Below are 22,742 nucleotides of genomic sequence, written 5' to 3'. Positions count from 1 at the left end.
AGATTCCACATATAAGTGAGATGATACATTTCTTTCTCTGACTTATTTCACTTAGTATGATGCTTCATTGTTCAGCTATGTTGTTCCAAACATCAGGCTTTTCTTCTTTCTCACAGCTGGATAATATTCCCTTGTATGTATTGCATACATATATCAATATTGCAACTTCTTTATCCATTTATTCATAATGACATTTAGGTTGTCTACATATTTTGGCTATTGCAAATAAAATGACAGTGAACATGGGAGTATAGATGTCTCTTTGAGATCCTGTTTTCATTTCTTTTGGATATAGACCCAGAAGTGGAATTGCTGTATCATTGTTGTTGTTGTTCAGTTGCCTAGTCATGTTCAAGTCTTGGTGACCCCATGGACAGCAGCAAGCCAGGCTTCCCTGTTCCTCAACATCTCCCCGAATTTGCCCAAGTTCATGTTCATTGCATCGGTGATGCTGTCCAGCCATCTCATCCTTTGATGCCCTGTTCTCTTTCTGCCCTCAATCTTTCCTACCATCAGGGACTTTTCCAACGAGTTGTCTGTTCACATTAGATGACCAAAATACTGGAGCTTTAGCTTTGGCATCAGTCCTTCCAGTGAATATTCAGGGTTGATCTCCCTTAAGATTGACTGATTTGATCTCATATCATATGGTAGTTCTATTTTTAATATTTTGAAAAATCTCCATATGGTTTTCCATAATGGCTGTACTGATTTGCATTTCCTCCAACAGTGCAGGAGAGTTTCCTTTTCTCCACATCCTAGCCAACATTTGTTATTTGTTTCGTTTTTGATGGTAGCCATTCTGACAGGTATGAGGGAATATCTCATTGTGGTTTTGATTTGAATTTCCCTGATGATTAGTAATTTTGAGCATTTTTTCTTGTGCCTGTTGGCCATCTGTATGTGTTCTTTGGAAAAATGTCTATTCAGATCTTCTGCCTATATTCTAATCAGGTTGTTTTTTTTTTTTTTTTTTTTGATATTGAGTTGCATAAGCTCTTTGTATATTTTGGCTCCTTATCAGTTTATTTAGCTCCTTATCAGTATATGTTATCTCTTCATATTTAGCTCCTTATCAGTCATATCATTTACAAATATTTTCTTCTGTTCAGTAGGTTGTCCTTTTGTTTCATCAGTGATTTCCTTTACTGTGCCAAACTTTTAAGTTTAGTTAAATACCATTTATTTATTTTTGCTTTTGTTTCCTTTGCCTTAGGAAACAGAACCAAAAAAATATTGCAATGATTTATATCAAAGAAATTTTGGTCTGTGTTTTCTTCTAGGAGTTTTATGGTTTCAGGTCTTCAAGTTTTTAATCCATTTTTAGTTGATTTTTTGTGTATGGTGCAAGGTAGTGGTCCAGTTGCATTCTTTTCACATGGTTGCCCAGTTTTTCCAGTCACCTTTTATTGAGGAGACTATTCTTTCCCCAAGCTTACCTTCTTGTGGGGGAAAATACACAAGAACAAAATAAGTGCATGGTACTCTGTGGTACATCAGATCGTAGTAATTGCTTTTGAGAAAAGTAAAGCAAGGAAGGAAGGGTGGGAAATGCTTGGATGTTGCAGTTTTAAATGGAATGGTCAACTATATGTAAGTGAGGAGGTAACATTTAGGCAAGTTCCTGAAGAAGGATTTGGTGGGTTTTATTCCTATGAGAAGGAAATTGAGCACATGAACTTGTTCTCACTGGTGTATTTCAACTCTGTTTAACATGGGTCAAAATTTTCTGTCTTGCTATTTTAAAATTTAATTGCATCAACAAAAAAATATATGAGTTGGGTGAAGGAGAGGAGGATGCTATTTCTGAAGGAGGAAGGATAGACATAAAAGGGATGGTAGGGAAAGCCCCTTCTTAATTGCTATGAGGACACTGTGCCCAGTAGTGAAATTGAGGCCACAGGTGTTTGATTACCTTTACCATGATGTGACCTCCGTCCATGGAAGTTGTTTCTGATATCATCAGTTGACAGTAGAGTAGTATGTTTTATTTTGACAGCAGATTATTACATGGGTTAGGCTTTAAAAAACACTCATAAAGTCATTGTCTGGGAAGCTTAAATGTAATTCCTTGCATTGTAGTGCTAATGCTTTGTATGTGTTTGTCTCTACAGCTTTGTAGGAAGTCAGTCTCAGAGAGGCAGACGGGATGGCTAGCTCAGCCCGGGAGCACCTGCTTTTTGTAAGGCGTCGAAATCCCCAGATGCGGTACACCCTGAGTCCAGAGAACCTCCAGAGCCTGGCTGCCCAGAGCTCCATGACTGAGAATATGACCCTACAGCGGGCCAACAGTGACACAGATCTGGTGACATCTGAGAGCCGCTCCAGCTTGACGGCCAGCATGTATGAGTACACGCTGGGGCAAGCCCAGAACCTCATCATCTTCTGGGACATTAAAGAGGAGGTGGATCCCAGTGATTGGATAGGACTGTATCACATAGGTGAGTCAGATGAACTGGACTTGCTTGTGGCTTAGTGCATACATTTTGCTCTGACATTATACTATTCTGTTGTTTCTCTTGGGAAGAAATTCACATACATAAATTAGAACAGCCATATCCTGGGAATTTTTTCTTCTTCTTTGGGGTAAGGGAATCAACAATCATAAATACCTTTGCTGATATGAATTCTGTGCTTAATTTCTACCCTAATTAAATGTCAGAACCTGCAGTATTTTCTTTTTAAAACTTCACTTTACCCTTGATCATTAGCTGCATTTTGGAAAGAGGTGACTATAAACATTTACTAATATTTTTAAACCAATAAAAAAGATGTTCGAATTTAGATTACTGATATAAAAAATGTTCTGTATTTTCAGAAGGTTGAATTACATTAAGAATAACTTGCAGCTTAAAGTATCTTTTTATTTCAAAATTCCGTGATGTGTCCTAGATCAGTTAGGTAAAGAAAGTGTCATAGTCTTCTAACAAATGACTTAGAAATAGGTTGCTATTTGTTTTAATAAAAGTGTCCCAACCCTGTTTAGCTGATTTGCATCTCTTTTCATAGGTGAGTGCATGATGAATAAGCATGTCCCAGAAAATATAATATCTGTTACTTGAGTTAAAAGCAAAAGTAAAACCTACTAAACAGTCATAAAGAAATCTAAATCAAATCTAGTAAGAAAATCTTAACATTCCCCCAAACTGGAGAGCTTTATCACTGAATGAAGGGAGTTCTTTAAAAAAAAAAAAATTAACAACAGATGTCTTATCAGAAGACATTGTTCCTTTCAATGTAGATTATAAGCCAAGAACTTTGTGTGTGTGTGTGTGTGTGTGTGTGTGTGTGTGTGTGTGTGTGAACAGAGTGGGAGTAGGGTAGGAAAAACTAGTTTATGCACTGCTTCTCTACCAGGGGCACTTTGCCTACTTCCTCTACGGGACATTTGGCAGTGTTTGCTGATGTTTTTGTTTGGCAAAACTGGATAGGGGAAATGGGAGAACAGTGATGCTGCCAAACATCCTACGATGCAGAGGACACCCCTCGCAACAAAGAATTATCTATCCTCACATGTCAGCACACTGTTGAGAAACCCTAGTTGAGGCAAAGTAATATCCTTGCTGAAATTGCATTAAAATATTAAACCCATTGCACTTGTTTCTCTGGACAATTTTGTATTGACTAAAATAAAATTGACTTATATTTACTTATGTAAATTTTATTGCTGAATCATGCTAGATAGCAAGAAATGGAAACAAAAATTCAATGAATTTTAATTTTTCTGTTTCCTCTTATGACAAAAAGAAAAAGGAGAGGAAAAGTCTTCGGAGTTCAGCATTTTCCCTGGTGTGTTTAAATGTGTTTATAGTGAGGGAGAAACATGATTTAAAAATTATGTGTTTATATCTAATATCTATTCTGTTCACAAAAGAATATTGCAGTTTTGATGTGACTTTAGAGGTAACTCTTGTGGTTTTGATGTAATTTTGCCCTTTTAGATTTTATGAAACTTTTTTTTTTTCACTTTTCTCATACTTTTTCCTTTTTTTCTCACTTAAGATTTTGTAATGCTTAATATGAAGCTATAAATAGCATATTGTGTTTTCTTAGATGATTTTTTTATGTGACATTTTTTGGGATACACTTTTATTTTCTTGCATAGGGTGGTTCCTCTTTTTGTGTGTGAATACCTTAATTTGTGGGCTTCCCTGGTGGCTCAGAGGTTAAAGCGTCTGCCTGCAATGCGGGAGACCTGGGTTCGATCCCTGGTTTGGGAAGATCCCCTGGAGAAGGAAATGGCAACCCACTCCAATACTCTTGCGTGGAGAATCCCATGGATGGAGGAGTCTGGTGGGCTACAGTCCACGGGGTTGCAAAGAGTCGGACACGACTGAGCAACTTCACTCACTCACTGGTGGCTTAGTGGTAAAGAGTCTGCTTGCCAAAGCAGGGGAAGTGGCTTCGATCCCTGGGTCAGGATGATTTTCTGGAGAAGGAAAGGCATCCCATTCCAGTACTCTTGCCTGGGAAATCCCATGGACAGAAGAGCCTGATGGCTACAGTCCATGGGGTTGCAAAAGAAATGGAGACTATTAAGTGACTAAACAACCACAACACTTTAATCTGTAAGATGCTAGAATCACTTAAGACAGTGTAAACAACAATAACACTTTAATCTGTAAGATGCTAGAATCACTTAAGACAGTGATTCCCATTACTTTATAGTTTTCCCCCCACCGTCTTTGTTTCTTGTTTTATTTCCTTATCTATATTTAACTGAGAAGGAACTAAGGAAAGGAAGGCCAAATTTATCTTATTCCCAACTGACCGAAGTCACAAAATCTTGGTGTTGTATTTGTTTCACTTTCTAGAGTATAGATCAGAGGTCTAAATCGAGAATTAGCCCAAGGATATAGCTAGGAAAATATTTTGGCAAATATATCTCTTGAAAAGTGCTATTCTTCTTTAATTTCAAGTTTTCTCTGTGTCTTTCTCACATATCATCATGATATTTTTGCTTCCCTGTATGTAATGTGTCTCTTTTTTTCCCTTTGGCTACTTTCAACATTTTTTTCTTTAGCTTGGTTTTCAGCTGTTTGTCTATAATGTACCTAGGTGTGATTTTCTTTTCATTTATATTGGTTGGGATTCTTTAAGCTTTTTAAGTAAATGTTTTTAATGAAAATTGTGAAAAGTTTGGTCATGAATTCTTTGGATATTTTTTTCTTTTTTCTGAGAACTTATTTTTCTGAGACTTCAGCTACACATATGTTACATGTTGTTCTTTAAGGTTCTGAGGCTCTGGTTAATTTTTCTTTAATCTCTTTAGTATTTGGATTCAACCCAGTTTGCCAACTTTTCTTTTTGTTTTTCTTCATTCTCCTGTTAGGCCTGTTCAGTGGATTTAAAAATTTCAGTTATTTGACTTTTCATTGATAAACTATGCATTTCCCTTTTTATAGTTTTAATTTCTTTTATGAGAGTCTGATATATCTTAACTCTATCAGACCATATCTTTTTTCATTTATTTGAACTGATTTGAATACATCTGCTTTAAATTCTCTGCTATATCCAATCTTAGAGGGGGGCTTGTCTAACAGTCTGTTTTTATTGTCTGATTTTCTGTTCACTGTGAGTCCCATTTTCCTGTTTCTTTGCATTTTTTCACTTTAGAGTGGACATTGAGGATTCTGTATTGTAGAAATTCTGAGTTCTGTGGCATACTTTTAATTTTAATGTTTATTTTTATTCTGATTGGATGATTTCTCTCCCTGAACTTACTAGCTATGATTTAACACTTGGTTAGAATGTATCTGTGGAAAGCCTAATATAGTTATCTAGCTCTTCTAACTTAATGGGATTCAGTCTGCAGGTTTAGTCTCCTTTATGGATTTTGTTAGGGCTTGATTTGGGGCTTTGTTAGAGTAGGTCTATTGTGGGCTTTACTCTAGGACTTTGTGCTTATTCCTAAGTAATGGTATTTCTGATGTCTTAGCCAGATTCCTGGAACATTAACCATTCTCTCTGGCTGGGCTGTAATTCCAGTGTTCTCCAGAACTGCTTGACTACTTTAATTCCATTGCACTCTCAGCTCTGGAGCAGCTACTCTCTGGAAAGCCTTGGTGGTCTCACCCTGCACATATGCAGCCCAGACCACGGCCAAAGGCTTGTGGGGGATCCCCACATGGACCTTTGGCCTTTATTCCCTCATCACTCTTTCCAGTGCCTTGCCTGCAGATTCTAGCCACTTCAGTTGACCCAAACTCTGATTGCTGCCTCCTTAGCTCGTTAGAACTGTCATGAACTGTGGCTCCCTGTGCTGCACTCAGGAAATTGTTCCTCGGATAAGATCAGGATGATCATGGAGTCACATTATAAGTTTCCCTTCTCTCTGGGATTTTAGTCTATTGTGCAGTGTCATAAAATAACTGCTTACTAGTTTTACAGTCGTTTCATTAGGAAGACAAGTCTGGAACTTCGTTTCATTAGGAAGACAAGTCTGGAACTAATTACTACCATATGGTCTGGAGCAGAAGTTTCTCCCCTACTTTTGATTTAGGATGGGTGATAAGAGGTTCCACTTAATTTTCCCATCTAGCCATTTCCAGAGAACTCTGAATAAATAATAAATGGTAGTTTGAGTCCCCTATGTTTGTCTCCTTAGTATATTTTCAAATAGTTTTAGATCCCTAGCGTGGAAGAGGGGTGAGGACTTAGTGCCCTCAGACCTCTTAAAAGGATGGATGAACACAGAGACAAGCATTCAGGAATAGAAGTATCATGTAGGTAGAATGAGATATGTGGTACTCTCAGACACACTGTTGGTTTTTAACAGGTCTTGAAGGCAATGGCACCCCACTCCAGTACTCTTGCCTGGAAAATCCCATGGGGTAGGCTGCAGTCTATGGGGTCGCTAAGAGTCGGACACGACTGAGCAACTTCACTTTCACTTCTCACTTTCATGCACTGGAGAAGGAAATGGCAACCCACTCCAGTGTTCTTGCCTGGAAAATCCCAGGGACGGGGGAGCCTGGTGGGCTACCGTCTATGGAGTCGCACAGAGTCGGACATGACTGAAACGACTTAGCAGCAGTAGCAGCCTCAATAAATGACTTTAAAAGACCCAGTTACTAACATCTGAAATATTAAGCATGGGTCATTTATATAGTTGCAGAACCACCGGTGTGTTTAAAAGATTGACTTATCTGGGACCTCAAAGTGAGAGTAAGAGGCCTTGATTTAAAGAGAGATAGCCCTTTCTTCCCTGGGGCTAGTCCATCTCACTCTGGATGGATTATTTTGACCTCTAGACTGGAGACAGCCTCACTTCTGTGACAACTTGGCCATCCCATGTGGTAAGGGAGGGATGGCAGCTCTATGGTCTTTAACTGACAGCCATTTCCTGATTCCTGCTTCATTATGGGTTTAGGAGGTGGGCAGCAAGCCCTTGATTTCAGGGCGAGTAGGCCCTCTCTAGACTTCAGAAAGGGCTAAACTGATGTGGCAGTCCAAGCAGTGAGTAGCCTAAGAGTGCACATGTGACCTAGTTCTGGCCAGCAATGTGTAAAGGGAAGACTTTGGGGCAACTTCCTTTTCCAAGGAAAAGCCAGAGCCTCATGAAGAGAGTCTTTAGCCCCCACTTTCTCTTGTGCTTGGGACTCTGGTGAAAGGATGTGACATCTTGACTAGTTATAGACATGTAACCACCATAAGTTATCAGTCAAGAAGATTAAGAGCCGAGGATTACAGAGAAGAAAGAAAGAGCTTGGACTGGCACTCCAAAGGAAAAAATCTTCCCCTGTGTTTAAGTCATCAGTAGCGTGCCTTTCTTGTACCAGCAGTCATTCCTAACTGAGCCGCCGGGATGGCTATTAAGATGAGAAAGGAAAAAAGAGGAACACAACTGCTGCCAAAGGCAAGGTGAAGAGTTGAGTGGGCTACCTCTGTAGTTACTGCTTCCGAGATGGTTTGGGCTGCTTTAATATAGCTAAAAACCACTTGGTTGTTTCAAAAGAAGTAACAAAAGTTTGACATAAAATTTTCAAAGTAGTAGCTCCAACCTATGTGGAAATTTTCAAAAGTTTAATAAAATCAATGATATGATGGGAAAAATCTTCCAAATGAGTATTTAATAATTTGAAAATAAGCAAAACAGTTTTCTTGGCCCCTGTTAAAGGGAGATAGGGTAGATGATGGATTTAGAGAAGACCTGAAGGTAAAGAATGAATGCAGGGCTAGGATGGGAAAAGAGTGTTGGTGTCAGTCTTAGTGATGTCCTGAATTTAAGGCTGTTGTGACTAAAGGAATATGCATAATATGTTCTCTCTTGGGCTGTGTGAAATAAGTTTCGTAAACGCACATACAGCAGGAATATCTTCAGGTTTCTATACCTCTTAGGAGGAAGCAGCCACTCCTTTTCAGCTGTGTCCTGAGAAGCCGGATTGTTTCCTAGCAACATCTAGTTTTATTTGTGGAACTGAGAGATGGTCTCTATAGAAATAAGTCCCAAAGGGGAAGGATTTGGGTGGAATATAGGGCTGGGGAGGTGTGGCTTGTTGGCACAGTGTGCATTTTGATTGTTGATTCTCTTGGCTTACATTTTCTTCCTACCTAGAAGTGTGATTTGTTTTTGTTTAGCTAATTGCTAATGTTTTGCAGTGTTCAGTTTGCTCTGAATGACTTTTAGCACTACTAATCTGGAGGGAAAACATGTCCTTCTGGATCAGAAATAAGAATCTTTAGACACTTTGGCCAATGTAGAGATCCTGTTGGGAATACAAAGAAAAAAAAAGTTGAAAATGTCAAATCACTATCTGGGGAAACTTTGACTGTGAACATTGTTCTTAAAACAGAAGCTAATTATATTTCCTCCCTCCAGAAAGTCTCATGTACACCCAGGATTTCCAGAGATGATCGCAATGTACCTATAGCCTTGAATCTCCAAATTATAGCCATGAATACCTTGCAGATAGCTTCCAGAAATCACTAGATTTATAATTTGTCTCCAAAATTAGAATTGACCCCTCACAAATTTAATAGTGCTACTCATTGCCTCCTCCTAAACTCTCCAAATAAAAAGAGCCAAATGCTTTTATTGTGTAAGAACTCTTGGGCAATCAGCACAAACAGCTTTCCATGAAAAATCAAATGGACACTTTTTAAAGAGAGGCAGAAAATACTAAATTTGTTTCAGGCTCACTATTAAATTCCCCTTAACCTTTTATCTTGTGCTTGTTTTTTGGATTCTTCAAAAGAAAAACATTCAAGAAGCTTTATTTGCCATTTCTCATGTGCAGGCCACTTCAGGTACATGGACTGAACTGTTTGAACTGATCTGTGACTCAGTAAGAAACTTTCTATAGAATGTAAATCAATGTGGAAGCTTCCTTCATTGAGAAGATTTGGCTGAAAAAAAAATCATCTAAACTAAATAATGGGCTTACTGATGTAGGTATTTCATATTCTGGATCAGCTTATTCTCTTGTCATGGATCAGTAACAAAAAGATAATTTACCAACATTAAATTGGTAAATTTAATGGACTGTCCTTTGAGTATACCTCTCAGCATCTATGTTGATTGTATCTCTAAAGACTGTTGTTTAGTTACTAAATTGTGTCCAACTCTCTGTGACCCCATGAACTGCAGCATGCCAGGCTTTCCTGTCCTTCACTATATCCTGGAGTTTGCTTAAACTCATGTCTGTTGAGTCAGTGATGCCATCCAACTGTCTCATCCTCTGTCACCCCTTCTCTTGTCCTCAGTCTTTCCCAACATGGGGGTCTCTGCCAGTGAGTTGGCTTTTCGTGTCAGGTGACCAAAGTATTGGAGCTTCAGGTTCAGCATCAGTCCTTCAAATGAATATTCAGGGTTGATTTGGATTGACTGATTTGATCTCCTTGCAGTCCAAGGGACTCTCAAGAGTCTTCTCTTGAAATAAAATTGCAATAATGATCCAAGGCATTAGGATCATGTATTTTTGAGCTCTGAGATCCCAAAGCTTAAGCTCATGTTTTATAGATAAGAAAGACTAAGGTCCAGTATGGTGAAACCATGCTGGTAGTTGGGTGCAGTCAAGACTGGGGCTTAAGTGTCCTGTGAACCAGTCTTCATTTTTCTTCTTGTGTGTTGAAAAATATAGTTCAGTGTTTTTAAACCTTTAGCTAATTGTTACTTTCTTGATTTTCACAGTGTTGGATTACCATTTGTACTATTTATCCTTTTCCTTAAACCATCTGATTAAAGAAAATGAACTAGTTATCTACCCTGACCTTGTTGTTCTAAGCCACAGGGTTTGGGAGAGATTTGTTGTGTTAGCTGTTTTTCTTTCTAACATGCATTAACTGTTAATAAATAACTTTTGTCTGTGGGCTGCCCACCCAGGATTGTCACATGCAGCACAGTTTGGGGAATTCTGAGGTTATCAGTGGTTAAGAGCACAGGCTCTGTAGTCAGACAGACTAGTAAATTCAAGTCTACTTACTAGCTTGGGAGAATTGTGTAATGTTTTTAAATCTCAGGTTCCTCATCTTAAAAAAAAAAAAAGAGGATGAAGAAAAATACTAGTATTATGAGAATTAAATGAGATAATGCATATAATATTCTTAGCAAAGTGCCTGGGCTCTTTGTAAGAGCTTACTGATTGTAAACTATCATCCTTATGTTGGCTACTGTTAATAATAGTGAAATCATTTTCTTGGTAGTTTAAAGCAGCAGATGAATTTAGCCACTGTGTCCAGAAGAAGGGATTTTCAGATTAAAATGACATACTGGGTTACTTCTACTTACAGAAAACAAAATCCATTCTTTTGAGCTTGAGCTATGGGGATTATACAAAGCACCTAAAACATGACTGTTAAATAATGCAGTATATTAATTTGAGTATTATGTAGGTTCTAAACCAGCATGATTTCTAAGGCGATAGAAAAACTGCAGTTTAATCTGAAATTCAATCATGTGGAATAATTTATGCATTAGGTATTTAGTTTCCAGAGTAGCTATCAAATACACTTAAGAGTATTTGTTCATGACTGTTGTAGAACATGCTGCTATGAACATTGAGGTGCATGTATCTTTTAAAATTAGTGTTTATATACTTAGGAGTGGAACTGATGGATCATAGGGTAGTTCTATTTTTAGTTTTTTGAGGAACCACCATAGTATTTTCCCTAGTGGCTGGACCAATTTACATTCTTACCAATAGTTTGGGAGGGTTCCTTTTTCTCTACATCCTCACCAGCATTTTTGTTTTCTTGATGATAGTTCTGACAGGTGTGAGGTGATACCTCCTTGTGGTTTTGATGTACATTTCTCTGATAATTAGTGATGTTTACCATCTTTTTATGTGCCAGGTGGCCATCTGTGTAGTTTTCTCTTAACGATTTTATTCAAAAGATTATTTTTGGTATTCATTTATTTGTTTGCTCAACAATGTTAGGAGTTTACTGTGTAGCAGGCATCTGAAAAGAATTTTAAAATATCTATATTTAAGATAATATAGTGCTGTCATTCTAGTTTTTTCCCAATTATTATACAATATATTGGCCTTTAGATTGCTTTTTCCTTACCCATGGATTCCATCTTTAATATGGAATGCACTGTATGTTTAAATACAAATAAATTTACTCCCTGAACTCTCCTGCTTCAAACACTCACTTTTTTGGCCATGTTTTCAAAACATGCATCTTCCACTCTAAGCAAACTTGGATGTTTTTCTGAAAACTGTGAGTTTCACATGAAGAATGTCTGTACTGTTTTTGATATTCAGAAATATGTACCTGTATATTCATTATATAACTATTACACTTCTGGTATGAAAAAGTGCTGTTATGTGATTATCAGTAGATCAAGGAATGATCATCTTTTTATTCTACAAAAAGAAGAACAATTTTTTAGACTATAGTTACATCATTAAGCTGTAATATAGAAGCAGATATGTTATTGAAAGACTAACCTAAAAAAAATCTTGAAATTTCAACTGAAAATTTACATTAATTAATAGGATTCTAAGTATTAAATATGTATCTTTTTAAAGCATCCAAATAGATAGGTTTTTCTGTAAGTGTAAGTCCTGTGGCTTATTTTTGATGTAATTAAACATTTCATGTGAAAAGGGAAAGCCTTAAGAATTCAGTGAACATCTGAAGGAGGTTAAATTCTTACTTTGGGGCTGTGTAACAGCCATTTTTTTCTTTGTTCACTTTAACTGCCAAAATCTGTCATTCCTGAGCCATTTCAAGGGGATAAACAAGGTGAATATTGCTATGCACATGACCCACTGCAAATGCTGATTTGAGCAGGGGTACAGTCAGCATATGTCAGCTGACTTAGACTTTTCTAGTACATCACATAATTCATTTGCCTGAATGGAGTGCTATGAAAATAACAAAATTTCTTCTGGAAATTATTATTATTACTTGTTAGTCTTTGTAACTTGGAGAAGGCAATGACACCCCACTCTTGCCTGGAAAATCCCATGGACGGCCTGGTAGGCTGCAGTCCATGGGGTCATGAACAGTCAGACACGACTGAGCGACTCACTTTCACTTTTAACTTTCATGCACTGGAGAAGGAAATGGCAACCCACTCCAGTGTTCTTGCCTGGAGAATCCCTGGGATGGGGGTGCCTGGTGGGCTGCCGTCTATGGGGTCACACAGAGTCAGACACGACTGAAGTGACTTAGCAGCAGTAGCAGTAGCAGTCTTTGTAACTATGGCAATATCGTGAAGATAAGCATCCTTACGTATAGAACCCTGGAATTCCTCATCCTACATAAGTTTAATTCAAATGTGAGGAAACCTTGTTACTTATTTAAGAAAACTGAATGCTAGTACTGAAGTGAAGTTGACACTCACTCACTCGTCATGCTCAGTTGTGTCTCTTTGTGACTCCATGGACTGTAGCTCCCCAAACTCCTCTATTCATGGGCTTTTCCAGGCAAGAATACTGGAGCAGGTTGCCATTTTTTTCCTCCAGGTGATATTCCTGACTGAGGGATTGAACCCATATCTCCTGTATCTCCTACACAGCAGGCAGATTTTTCACTGCTGAACCGCCGGGAAAGCCCGAAGTGATCGTGAAGTACTGTGTTTTTTTTTTTTTTTTGGTCATTGGGAATCATTAAAATATATTATTCACCTATTAAAATTTATTTTGAAAGTTACAGTCATTAGTTCAGTTCAGTTCAGTCGCTCAGTTGTGTCCAACTCTTTGCAACCTAATGGACTGCAGCACGCCAGGCTTCTCTGTCCATCATCAACTCCTAGAGCTTACTCAAACTCATGTCCATCAAGTTGTTTGATGCCATCCAACCGTCTCATCCTGTCTTCCATTTCTCCTCCTGCCTTCAATCTTTCCCAGCATCAGGGTCTTTTCAAATGAGTCAGATCTTTGCATCATTTGGCAAAGTATTGGAGTTTCAGCTTTAACATCATTCCTTCCAATGAATATTCAGGACTGATTTCCTTTAGGATGGACTGGTTTGATCTCCTTATAGTCCAAGGAACTCTCAAAAGTCTCCAAGACCATAGTTCAAAAGCATCAATTCTTCGGTGGTTGGCTTTCTTTATAGTCCAACTCTTATAACCATACATGACTACTGGAAAAACCATAGCTTTGACTAGACAGACCTCTGTTGACAAAGTAATGTCTCTGCTTTGTAATATGCTGTTATGTTGGTCATAACTTTTCTTCCAAGGGGCAAGCATCTTTTAATTTCATGGCTGCAGTCATCATCTGCAGTGATTTTGGAGCCCCAGAAATAAAGTCTGCCGCTGTTTCCACTGTTTCCCCTTCTGTTTGCCATGAAGTGATGGGACCAGATGCCATGATCTTAGTTTTCTGAATTTTGAGCTTTAAGCTAACTTCTTCCCTGTCCTCTTTCACTTTCATCAAGAGGCTCTTTAGTTCTTCTTCTCTTTCTGCCATAATGGTGGTGTCGTCGGCATATCTGAGTTTATTGATATTTCTTCTTGCAGTCTTAATGCCAGCTTGTGCTTCATCTAGCCTGGCATTTCGCATGATGTACTCTGCATATGAGTTAAATAAGCAGGGTGACAATATACAGTATTATGTACAGTTACAGAGATTTTAGATTTACAAAGGAAATAAGTGATCATTTACTTCACTGGTCTCATTTCATAAATGGGAAGCTAAGGTCTGAGATGGATTAAGTAACATACTCATGGTTACTGTTGTTCATATGTGTATAAGTTACATAGCATATTAACAAGTTTATGTATAAAGGTTATATATGTTTATGTTATATATATGGCTTCCCAGGTAGCGCTAGTTGTAAAGAATCTGCCTGCCAGTGCAGGAGACATGAGACATGGGTTTGATCCCTGGGTCGGGAAGGTTCATGGAGGAAGGCATGGCAACCCACTTCAGTATCCTTGCTTGGAGAATCCCACGGTCAGAGAAGCCTGACAGTCTACAGTCCATAGGGTTGCAAAGAGTTGGACGTGACTGAAGGGACCTAGCACTCAGCAGTCAATACTCATGGTTACTCATGGATATAGTCAGAAAAAATAGTGTCTGTAAGAATCTCCTCCACAGTGGAGTTGCATTTTAAAGATAGTTATGTTATAAAGTCAAATCCTGCAGGTGATTTTTGAGTATAGTCAAGATCAATCTTGAAAAAACCCCTAGGAAGGCAATGAGACTTACAAAAGTATTGAGTGCTGCTAGCTTTACTTCCAATATTGGAACAAACTCCCATTTTATCTTGAGTGTCAGAGAAGAAGTTTGCTTGTGTTTCAGTTCAGTTCAGTTCAGTTCAGTCACTTGGTCATGTCTGAGTCTTTGCAACCCCATGGACTGCAGCATGCTAGGCCTCCCTGTCTATCACCAACTCCTGGAGTTTCCTCAAACTCCTGTCCATTGAGTCGGTGATGTAATCCAACCATCTCATCCTCTGTCATCCCTCCTACCTTCAATCTTTCCTGGCATCAGGGTCTTTTCAAATGAGTCAGTTCTTTGCATCAGGTGGCCAAAGTATTGGAGTTTCAGCTTCAGCATCAGTTCTTACAATGAATATTAAGGACTGATTTCCTTTAGGATGGATTGGTTGGATCTCCTTGCAGTCCAAGGGACTCGCAGGAGTCTTCTCCAATACCACAGTTCAAAAGCATCAATTCTTTAGAGAATTTAGCTTTCTTTATAAAGTCCATCTCTCACATCCATACATGACTACTGGAAAAACCATAGTTTTGACTAGATGGACCATTGTTGGCAAAGTAATGTCTCTGCTTTTTAATATGCTGTCTATGTTTAATTTAGTCCATGACACATTTTTCATATCAGAAGTTTCACCTTTCATCTACCACACACAGGTTTCATGTATATCTCAAATAGTTGCTATTGGAATGGTTTTCTAAAGGCAGATGTGACCAACACCCGAAAGTTTCCATGAGCTGAAATATTTCAACAAAATTTCTTTAATGTCTCTATGAAGAAAGGGATAGGGAGAAATAATGACATGTGGAGAATTCTTATTTTTAAGAGGTTACAATAGTCTCTTTCTCCCTGTTGTTTGCCAAAATTGTGCACTTGCAAGTCAGTGATAACTCTTAAAAGTCAGACACTGAGCTGTTTGTCAGTCCTCACCTGCTGCCTTACGGGCTCTCTACTACCCCGTTTTCGAAGCTGCTGCTTCATTGGCTGTGAAGCTGTCCCAGCTTCCCCAGTTTTCTGGGAATTCTTCTTTTCCTCTTTACTGAAACTCCCTTTCCCCTCATATCCTCTAAATATTCTTTAGGCTTTATTATGAAGTCTCTTCTTTTTAATATATTGTCCTTGAATGCTGTGATTTACTCCCAGTCGAAGCAGAAAGCTTCATTTCTAATAAGGGTGCCTGGAACCGTCTCTTCCTGGCTCATGAGAGCCAGTTCTGCATATCTCTTCCCAGTTCCTCCTGTAGTTAGCATGAAGGCAGCTGTGATGAGAGCAGTTACATCACAGGAAGGGGCAAAGATTTGAAATTAGAGCTTCCTCCCACTTACCCAGAGCTAGTTTGCCAGCACACCACTAGTTGAGTCCCAACCTCTTTTTACAACTCTCAAGATTACTTCTCTCTCAATATCCTACTCATTGCTCACACTCAGCTTGTTCAAAACAATTTGACTGACATGCCATTAAGTTCTTCTTCATTTTCCTATTTTTGTTAGTGGAAATGCTATATATATGTTTTAGTTTTAATTTAGTAATGATTCTTGGCACTGTCACCTCATTTTTTTTTTAACCACATCACCAGGCATTGTGGAATCTTAGTTCTCCAACCAGGGATCAAACCTGCATCCCTTTGCATTGGAAGCACAGAGTCTTAACCACTGGACCACCGGGGAGGTCCTATACTGTCACCTCTTGAGTCTCATCTTGTTTAGGCCTTTATTATTAGCTGCATAAGTAATCTGCTCAGTCTGACATTCTCTAGTCCAATCCATGTTCCATAGTACTACCAAACATTTAATAAATATAAGTTTATTTTTGCCAAGCATTAAGCTAAGTGCTTTACACATCTTACCTCATTTAATTCTTAAAACGACCCTATGGAGTAAGTGTATCAGTTGGGATTTGTCCATGATTAAGAAGAGCCAAACAAATCTAGCCCTTCCCTGAACAAATGACTGTGGCCAGGAGACTGGCATATGGAAATTGTCCTCTAAACCACCCAGGTTCCACCTGGAGGTAGGGGTGGGATCGTGCTGCAAAAGCTGCACTGCTGAGAATGGGGCGAGAGAGGGATGCTGGGCAGTGCAGCAGATGTCTAGTTGAGGCAGTTATTAGTATTTTCATTTTATAGCCCAAATAATAGACCAATAATTTAATTAACTTTTTCAAGCTGTTTTCAATTAGAATAAGGAGAAGTTGAAATTTTTCTGACTTTGTAGCTTATGCTCTATTATCTTTTGTCGTAAACCTCCCAACGTACATAATAGACGCTAGAGATCAAGTGTTTAGGCTACGAAGTTGGATAGTCCTGTGTTTAAATCTCTGCTTTACCACTTGCTTCCTGTGTCATGAACAGGTTACATACCCTCTCTGATAACAGTAGCAATCTCATCGGAAATAATAAAATCCCCAGTAGAATTTTTCTGCATATGTATAAGGTGCTATACCTAGGACTTGGTTTAATAAGAGTATAAGAAGTATCGAATGTAATGATATTGATAATGATGAAACTGCATATTTGAGCCAGGCAAAGAGCATATTTTTTCTGTTTCCATTTGCTGGCTATACTGCCAAGTACCTCCCATTACTTTTGGATAAAGTGTTTGTTGAATTAAAAAATAAAACTGAACACTGTATGTAGGAAATGTGATGACTGCAGTTGTACTTCAGTTGATGAATAGCCTCATTAGTGCAAGGATCTTATTTATTTTTTTATTGTTGGGAATCTTTTTTTTTTTATTTTTTTAATTTTAAAATCTTTAATTCTTACATGCGTTCCCAAACATGATCCCCCCTCCCACCTCCCTCCCCACAACATCTCTCTGGGTCATCCCCATGCACCAGCCCCAAGCATGCTGCACCCTACGTCAGACATGGACTGGCGATTCAATTCTTACATGATAGTATACATGTTAGAATTCCCATTCTCCCAAATCATCCCACCCTCTCCCTCTCCCTCTGAGACCAAAAGTCTGTTATACACATCTGTGTCTTTTTTCCTGACTTGCATACAGGGTCGTCATTGCCATCTTCCTAAATTCCATATATATGTGTTAGTATAATAAACAAATGGGATCTAATTAAAATTAAAAGCTTCTGCACAACAAAGGAAACTATAAGCAAGGTGAAAAGACAGCCTTCTGAATGGGAGAAAATAATAGCAAATGAAGCAACTGACAAACAACTAATCTCAAAAATATACAAGCAATTTATGCAGCTCAACTCCAGAAAAATAAACGACCCAATCAAAAAATGGGCCAAAGAACTAAATAGACATTTCTCCAAAGAAGACATACGGATGGCTAACAAACACATGAAAAGATGCTCAACATCACTCATGATTAGAGAAATGCAAATCAAAACCACAATGAGGTACCACTTCACACCAGTCAGAATGGCTGCAATCCAAAAATCTGCAAGCAATAAATGCCGGAGAGGGTGTGGAGAAAAGGGAACCCTCCTACACTGTTGGTGGGAATGCAAACTAGTACAGCCACTATGGAGAACAGTGTGGAGATTCCTTAAAAAATTGCAAATAGAACTCCCTTATGACCCAGCAATCCCACTTCTGGGCATACACACCGAGGAAACCAGAATTGAAAGAGACACATGTACCCCAATGTTCATCGCAGCACTGTTTATAATAGCCAGGACATGGAAACAACCTAGGTGTCCATCAGCAGATGAATGGATAAGAAAGCTGTGGTACATATACACAATGGAGTATTACTCAGCCGTTAAAAAGAATTCATTTGAATCAGTTCTGATGAGATGGATGAAACTGGAGCCGATTATACAGAGTGAAGTAAGCCAGAAAGAAAAACACCAATATAGTGCAAGGATCTTAATACAGAACTAGTTTTGTATCAGTCTCAGCAGAGGCCCCCAGGTGAAAGATGATGGCCACATCCACATTCCAACGTGAAATGCTTGACCACCCAAACAGCACTTGGGAATGAGGTGATCCAGAATCATTCTTGTGACCCTTACCTGGCCATCCAGATGTTCAGAGTTGTTAATCTGATGAAGGGTTTCTTCTAGGAGCATTGTCTATGCACTGGGGAGCCTGTTCCTTCTCTCTGACAGGTAATATGCTTCCTTCCACCAGAAATCAATTGAGAAGGATGTCAGAGGAACTGCTCTAAGAGGCTCACAAGTGTCCTCTGCAGTGTGAGGGACACAGCGGACTGCTGTCTGGCCTCTCCTGAGGCCTCTACAGGTAAAAACCTGTGCTGGACCTCTGAGTGAGGAGGGCTTGCTGGCAATGGCCTGCATGGCCTGAGTTGTTGGCACAAGAATACATGTTTCTTATGAATCAGGAGTGGAGTCTGCCCACAACAGGGCTGGAGTGGGGTCATTGTCACATCTGCTCAAAGAACTTGATCGAAAGCTGCTGTCTCCCAGGGGCTACCCAAGAGAATGGGACCAAAGACCTTGGCAAGAAGAGGCCAAGTGTGTTCATGGAGTCCCAGCATTGGGGGAAGAGGACTGTTAGTGACCACATCAAGGAAATTGCAGGTGAGAATCTTCAGGTTTCCCTGGTGGCTCAGATGGTAAAGAATCTGCCTGCAATGTGGGAGACCGGGGTTTGATCCCTGGATTGGGAAGATACCCGGAGAAGGGAATCGCTACTCACTCCAGTATTCTGGCCTGGAGAATTCTATTGACTTGACTATACAATCCATGGGGTCACAAAGAGTCAGACATGACCGGGGGACTTTCGCACACATCTTCAGAAACAGGGTATCTTTTCAGAACCCAGGAAGGTCCCCTTGAGAGAGAGCTACTCCACGTTTGCTGAGTACGAGCACCAGGCTGTGGCCATACCAGCTCAGTCAGACCTTTCCCTCCTGTCCTCTCTTCTTTCCACCTTACTGTTACCCTGAGAATCAGAAACTGATGGAAAACAATCCACATGGTGGAATCTAGCCATGCTTCCTTTTCTCTCTGAAGGTTTTCTGCCTGAAGCAGGCTTACGTGAAGAGAGAAGAGGTAATTAACTGAAGCTAGAAATTTTGCATCTGACACAGGACTAGACATTTTATTTGCAGAAGTGAATATTTTTGTGACTTGATGTGACCAAAGAACTTTTCATTATCTCAGGATGACCAGAAAAGTGAAGGGGCCTATTCTCATTCCATCCAGTGGTGAGCGAAGAACTAGTCCCCCAGAGCAGATGAGGACAAGCAGCAGGGTATATGAATAGAGCTAAGTTGTATCCAATGAGTCTTGCTTGCTCAATGTAATAGCTCATTGACTACCCAGTTACAAAATTTATGTTGAAAAATACGGGCTTCAGTTCAGTTCAGTCACTCAGTCATGTCCGACTCTTTGTGACCTCATGGACTGCAGCACGCCAGGCTTCCCTATCTATCGCCAACTCCCGGAGCTTGCTCATACTCATGTCCATTGAGTCTATGATGCAATCCAACCATCCCCTTCTCTGTCATCCCCTTCTCTTCCTGCCTTCAATCATTTCCCAGCATCATGGTCTTTTCCAATGAGTCAGTTCTTTGCATCAGGTGGCCAAAATATCGGAATTTCAGCTTCAGAATCAGTCCTTACAATGAATATTCAAGACTGATCTCCTTTAGGATGGACTGGTTGGATCTCCTTGCAGTCCAAGGGACTCTCAAGAGTCTTCTCCAACACCACAGTTCAAAAGCATCAATTCTTTGGCGCTCAGTTTTCTTTATGGTCCAACTCTCACATCCATATATGACTACTGGAAAAACCATAGCTTTGAGGGGGAGAAGACACTTTGAGATTTGATTTTCAAGTTGCAAATTGTGATAAGACTGAAGGTTACAGAGATGTTATAGGCGTGGTTTTATGCTGAGGGTCAGAGGTGAAATTGAGCTGACTGGAACCAGGTAAAGGGGATGGAAAATGGTACTGTTGGGGAAAATGCCTTCCTCTGATCTCTTGCTTCTAAGCCAAGCTGATTGACAGCTCTGCTCCAGTCCCCTGGAGAGAGCCACTTTTTTGAAGAAAATGTGCATGTGGCATCAGGCTCTGAACTATTTGTGGAAAAGCAAAGCATTTCACTCAAAAGCAGAAAAGAAGAGAGAATCAGGGGACCATGTTCTTGGTGCTTGGTGAGATACAGCTGGATGCGGAGGTGAAGTGCAGAGCAGTGCTCATCGCCAACAACAGACCAGAAGCTGAGGCAGGTCTGTCTCCATTGTTCTCAGGGCATAAAGCCCAGGGAGACTAAGATGAGGCCACCTGTTGCTGAACGGCCTCGGCGTTCCTATAGAGACCAGCGTGAACTGACAGGTGAGAGAAGTGAGGGATGGTGTGGGCAGTCAGTGTAGTGATGGTAAGCCTCAAAGGATGAAGGGAGAGCTCCAAATTAGAGTGAAAAAGAAGGCAGAATTCAGGCTAAGATTTCAGTCTCCCTTCCAGTTTATCCATGATACTATGTTTAGAGTGCTTTTATATTTAGAGAGTTCTTTCGGGCACGTTTCCTATAATTGTTATGGCAACCAACCACTTACTTTTAACTGTGCCACCTGATAGTGGAAACTAGATGAGGAAATGCAATAGGTTAAGTTGCTTATCCAAGAGATAGATGGTAACAAATTTGATTAAAATTGTCTTATGATTTCCCAATTCCAAGAGCTCTCTCCAGTGTACCAGCCTTTACTGCTGTGTTAACAACTAAGGTGAGAGGATGTTATATAGTTTATGGACTGTTTTAAAAATTTTAATAGTGGTGTGCTTATTTTTAAGTCTGCCTTGCTATTTTTAGCAAGGATACTGCCTTTTCATTAATGGACTATGATACACTTACTTAGGTAAAAAGAGTAGAAATTAAAAAGCACCAAGTAAGCAGTGCTACTGAGATGTGGCAATAATTATGAAGGGGCCAATGCTCATGTATGTTTAGGAACCACTACCCTAGAGACTTTGGCCCAAAACACAGAGCTTATAATTCGGTTACATCCTCTGAATGTTTTTGCTTGAATTGTCTCATGTGACTCATTCCCGACTTCACAATTAGCTTATAAACTCTTTGTGGGCAGGGACCATGTCTTTTATAATATAGATGTTATGGGTTGAATTATGTCTCCTGAAAATTTATATGCTGAGGGCCTAACTGTAGTACTCAGAATATGACTTTATTTACAGAGAGGGTCTTCACAGAGGTAATCAAGTTAGAATTAAGGTCATTAGGATTGACCTTAATCTAATATGACTGCTGTCCTTGTGAAAAGGGGAAATTTGGATCAAGACATGCTATTCAGGGGGAATGCCATGTAAATATGAAGACAGTCACCTACAAGCCAAGGTGAGAGGCCTGGAGCAGATCCTGCCCTCACAGTGCAGACTTCTGTCCTCAGAAGTCTGTTAACACCTCGATTTTGGACTTCTGGCCTCCAGAACTGAGACAGTACGTTTCTGTTGAGAATATCCCATTTGTGGTACTTTGTTATGATGACCCTAGGAAATGAATACAGTCGGTATTTGCTTACATTCTGGGAATGTAACTAAGCAAGAATTCTTAAAGTGAAAAACATGATCTTCCAATGTAATTCTGATCGAAAGTGAGTTTTGAATTGAAAATGCCTTCTCAAGAGCTTTAAGGCCTTCTCAGGCTGCCCTTTCTCTCTCTCTCTACTTCGACAATGTCCCCCTCCAGTCCCACCCCAGCACCATCATATCGTGAGTCTGGGCATCCTTTGGTGTGTCTCCTTTTATGTAAGGTCTCCTGGATGCCTGGACTTTGGCACCCTGTGTAATGCAAAGGGCTGTCCTCCTTTCCACAAGCCTTATTATTGAACCTGGATTGCTTTTTTTAAACTTCCACTGCTTTGTAGTTTTTTTTTTCTTCTTCTAGCCAGAAAAAAGTTATCTTTAGAAATGGTAGCACCCACTTAAAAGAAAGAACACTATTTGAATTCACCACGGAGCCTGGTCCTTAATTAAAAGATGCTGCTGCCTCCAGCTGAGCTATTGCCTTGTATGGCATTTGGAGCTCCAGAGTCTGTATTTATCTGGATGGACTGTTGTTATCACAGTTTTCAGCATCCTGTATCTTTACCATTGGTGGGTCTGTGCCTTCTGCTCTGTTCTATGAGGTCACAGACTGGCCATGCCTTAATCATTTTTGGATCCCTAGTTCCA

At 39.6% G+C, this 22,742-nt stretch overlaps 1 protein-coding gene across 1 annotated transcript in view; it reads left to right on the top strand.

Moving 5' to 3' along the window:
• The window catches only part of HECW2 (HECT, C2 and WW domain containing E3 ubiquitin protein ligase 2), a 452,870-nt gene that overhangs the window by 195,183 nt on the left and 234,945 nt on the right, over positions 1-22,742 (top strand). The window contains exon 2 of the mRNA XM_069577904.1: positions 2,115-2,441. Coding sequence (XP_069434005.1) covers positions 2,150-2,441 — 292 coding nt within the window. The 5' untranslated portion in view covers positions 2,115-2,149. The remainder of the gene's footprint in view (positions 1-2,114; positions 2,442-22,742) is intronic.

The sequence above is a fragment of the Ovis canadensis genome, chromosome 2 (assembly GCF_042477335.2).
Source record: "Ovis canadensis isolate MfBH-ARS-UI-01 breed Bighorn chromosome 2, ARS-UI_OviCan_v2, whole genome shotgun sequence".
Lineage (NCBI taxonomy): Eukaryota > Metazoa > Chordata > Mammalia > Artiodactyla > Bovidae > Ovis > Ovis canadensis.
Note: the sequence above shows the minus strand (reverse complement) of the source record. Positions and strands in the feature narration are given on the sequence as shown.